Source organism: Frankliniella occidentalis, unplaced genomic scaffold (genome assembly GCF_000697945.3).
Source record: "Frankliniella occidentalis isolate FOCC.00 unplaced genomic scaffold, Focc_3.1 Scaffold239, whole genome shotgun sequence".
NCBI lineage: Eukaryota > Metazoa > Arthropoda > Insecta > Thysanoptera > Thripidae > Frankliniella > Frankliniella occidentalis.
In genome coordinates, this window is record NW_026267365.1 from 415,640 (window position 1) to 418,637 (window position 2,998).

General features: G+C 44.2%; 1 protein-coding gene across 1 annotated transcript in view; it reads left to right on the top strand.

Moving 5' to 3' along the window:
- LOC113213364 (uncharacterized) overlaps positions 1 to 2,358 on the top strand; it is a 41,486-nt gene extending 39,128 nt beyond the window's left edge. Inside the window, exon 12 of the mRNA XM_052273015.1 lies at positions 2,046 to 2,358. Coding sequence (XP_052128975.1) covers positions 2,046 to 2,247 — 202 coding nt within the window. The 3' untranslated portion in view covers positions 2,248 to 2,358. The remainder of the gene's footprint in view (positions 1 to 2,045) is intronic.
- The last annotated feature ends 640 nt before the right edge of the window (positions 2,359 to 2,998 follow it).

Sequence of the window (2,998 nt, forward strand, 5' to 3'; positions counted from 1 at the left end):
TCATTTATGACAGTGTACAGAAGTACTAAAACCTTAACTGCTTGTGTACCTAAAAACTGATTGCACCCTGAACAGTGAATCTCAGGACGAATTGGAACATTTTCAGAACTGTAGTATTACTGACGTAATTTAGGAAAAAAAACGACAACAGATTTTGTGAAGTTTCTGCCAGTTACTTTGACTATTGACTGCATATTTGAGTGTAGAACGATCATTATAATGATTCTGTCTGTATGTTTCACCGCACAGATTCATCCTGAATACCTACACAACGCCGTGGCGTGGGCCTGGAACACGTATAAGAAACCACTAATTATTACTGAAAATGGATGGTGTGATGTTAGTGGTCACGGAATGAAGGACGAGCTGAGAGCAGCTTACTACAGCGTAAGTAATTAAACACTTTTCAGTTCGCTTGCCTTTTTCGAATTAATATTAAAATTCACGAAATGTTCACAGGCGTCACTTCGAACACTAGTTTCAACCATGAACTCCTGTGGGGCTAAGGTTATTAGTTTTTGTGCCTGGAGCCTTATTGATGCCTTCGAAATTAATGGCAGCATGGGGTGAGTACAATTGTGTTGTTGCCTATTTAAAATGGTTTTATTTTCTCACTTTCAATTTTAATTGTTTTGCGAATGTTGCTGACCTGAACAAAATACAGTGGCCACTCGCATAGCCGCGCCGCACGGTTCTCCTCTGTAGACCGGCGCGGCTATGCGAGGAACCCCCATCTCCGCTGGATGGCCGGCCGAAGGATGAAGCCACAGTGCTGTATGTGTTATTTAGCTTCAAAGTTGTTGAACAGTAATCAGAGAACAATCAGAATCTACGCCAACAGTGTATGGCGGTCAGCAGTGGGGTAAGGCTAGTAGAGCTTAACGCAGCTATGAGAGGCGCGGCTATGCGAGTGGCCACTGTACGGGTATGCCACATAATCGTTAAATAACACTGCCCCTATCAGGCCTAACGAGCGGGTGCAGAGTGTAGCGGTGAAGCACGCGCGTCTCGCCGGACTGCGCCTGCGTAACAAATTAGGGTGACAATGCACCTTACTGTTGAACATTCGTTGGGATTTCTCGAAGATGTACACTCAACTATCCCTGGGAGTTCCCGGGGCACTTAGTTTTTTATCATTATATCATGATAGTTTCCCAGTACTAGTTTTGAAGTGGTTTTAAGTTAAAAATATAGGTGAAGGAGAAGCACGTCATTTCGGTTCAAGGGATTTGGTTTAGAGAAAGAATTTCCTGTCGGAAGTTTCTGCCCTAGGCCCTAATACATGAGCTTTTAACAAGAATACTGATTGTTCTTGGCCTGCGTCATCATTTGCCATCTCCGTAGATTCACTGAAACTTTTAATTTGGCGGTCTTGTCATTCTCCTTTCACGTAGTAATTAAGGACCAGAATATAAAACAACAGAGACACTAATTTCAGTGTAGCCCTCCTTCGGTCTTGGTATTCGTCGTGGACAGTTTAAGTTCTCGTAATACACTTACCTACACCCTGACCAGTGTTCTTGACAGTAGTTCCGAACTACGCATATGGTGGGCAGCAAACCCAGGAGCACATTGGAGCAGCTTTTAGATTTACGTTGCGACAGAACACTTTAAAGTTACTATAACGCTCCAAAGTTTGTGTTAAGGGGCTGGGAAAATACTGAAGTTAAATTTCAGCCCTTTCGAAAGGACTTTTTTCAATGACTATGACAAGTGAAATCACGTATTATGTGTTGGATCATTATTTGCGACCTGGCCTTGGACCGTAAAAAACCCAAGCGGCAACGACGTACCCTAATAAATGAAAATACACAACCTCCTTTTCACAATTTTACGATTAAAAAGTCGATTTCTTTAACCAATTTTTACATAGATACCACTTTTAGCAAATTAAATAGCAGCTGATCAATTTGGATTTTGTGCGAAACAAATGTTAGGCATGCAAATGACACTGAGTCAAAAAACATAGATGTGTGACTTTTTAGAACTATTACTATATTATTTTTAATCTAATTTCTGACATTCTACCTTTTTTGTTGTTCTAGCCGTCAATTTGGTATAGTGTACGTTGATTACGCTAACAAGACGCTTAACCGAAGCTTCAAAGAGTCGTCTCAATTTTGGGTAGACTTAGCAGCGACAAGATCGGTACCTTTTATCAAACCAGAAAGCAGCACTGCATCATCAATATCATCGAACCTCTTAACCTGGGCGTTCGTGACCCTGCTCACAGCAGCACGGCGATAACGCTCGAAGCACGTTGAAGATTGCGACACGACGTGTTACTTAGATGATCCTAAGAGCCCCTTTTTCCACTCACGACTTGTACAAATGGAAAGAATAAAAATATTTATTTATGTAAACTCTCGTGTAGAATCGTCAAAACTCTGGAGCGCCATCCAGTGTTCGGCTGGTTGAAAACAGAGAAGTGTCCGTGTGTATGTGCTGACTGGCAGAGTCAAAGTCACGCCTCCCCAGGACTGCGCTCACTTTCCCCTACCCGCTGCACACGGCTTGGTGGCTAGTGGCAGTTACCTGCTCCTCATTTCATCTTCTCTTCTGCAGAAGACCAGTGAATGGAAGGTGTCTCTAGCCTACGTACCAACCTTCTCCCCTCTCCTGTACGCCGCCTCGCGACGCCTGCTACGGTGAGGTGTACAACTAAAAGGAGGCGGGTGGTGGGTGGGGGCCCTTTCACTCGCCTCTCTTAGCTTCGCAGGTGGAGAAGAGCTGCTGAACCATACAACGTGACCCTAAAAGGGGGTAAAGGGTGGTATGCTACGATACGGCCCCGTACGTACAAATTACAGACGAGTCGACAGACAACTTATGAACATCTCGGCGGACATATGGCACGAACATCATGCAGAAGGGCGGTTCATGGACAGTATGGACATGCCGACGAATAACTCGGTGCACATTTTTACGGATCAGTCGGATCCTCCGGACCAATCGGTAGCCGTTTGATGCCCATATGGACTACGGATAGACCCTTGGA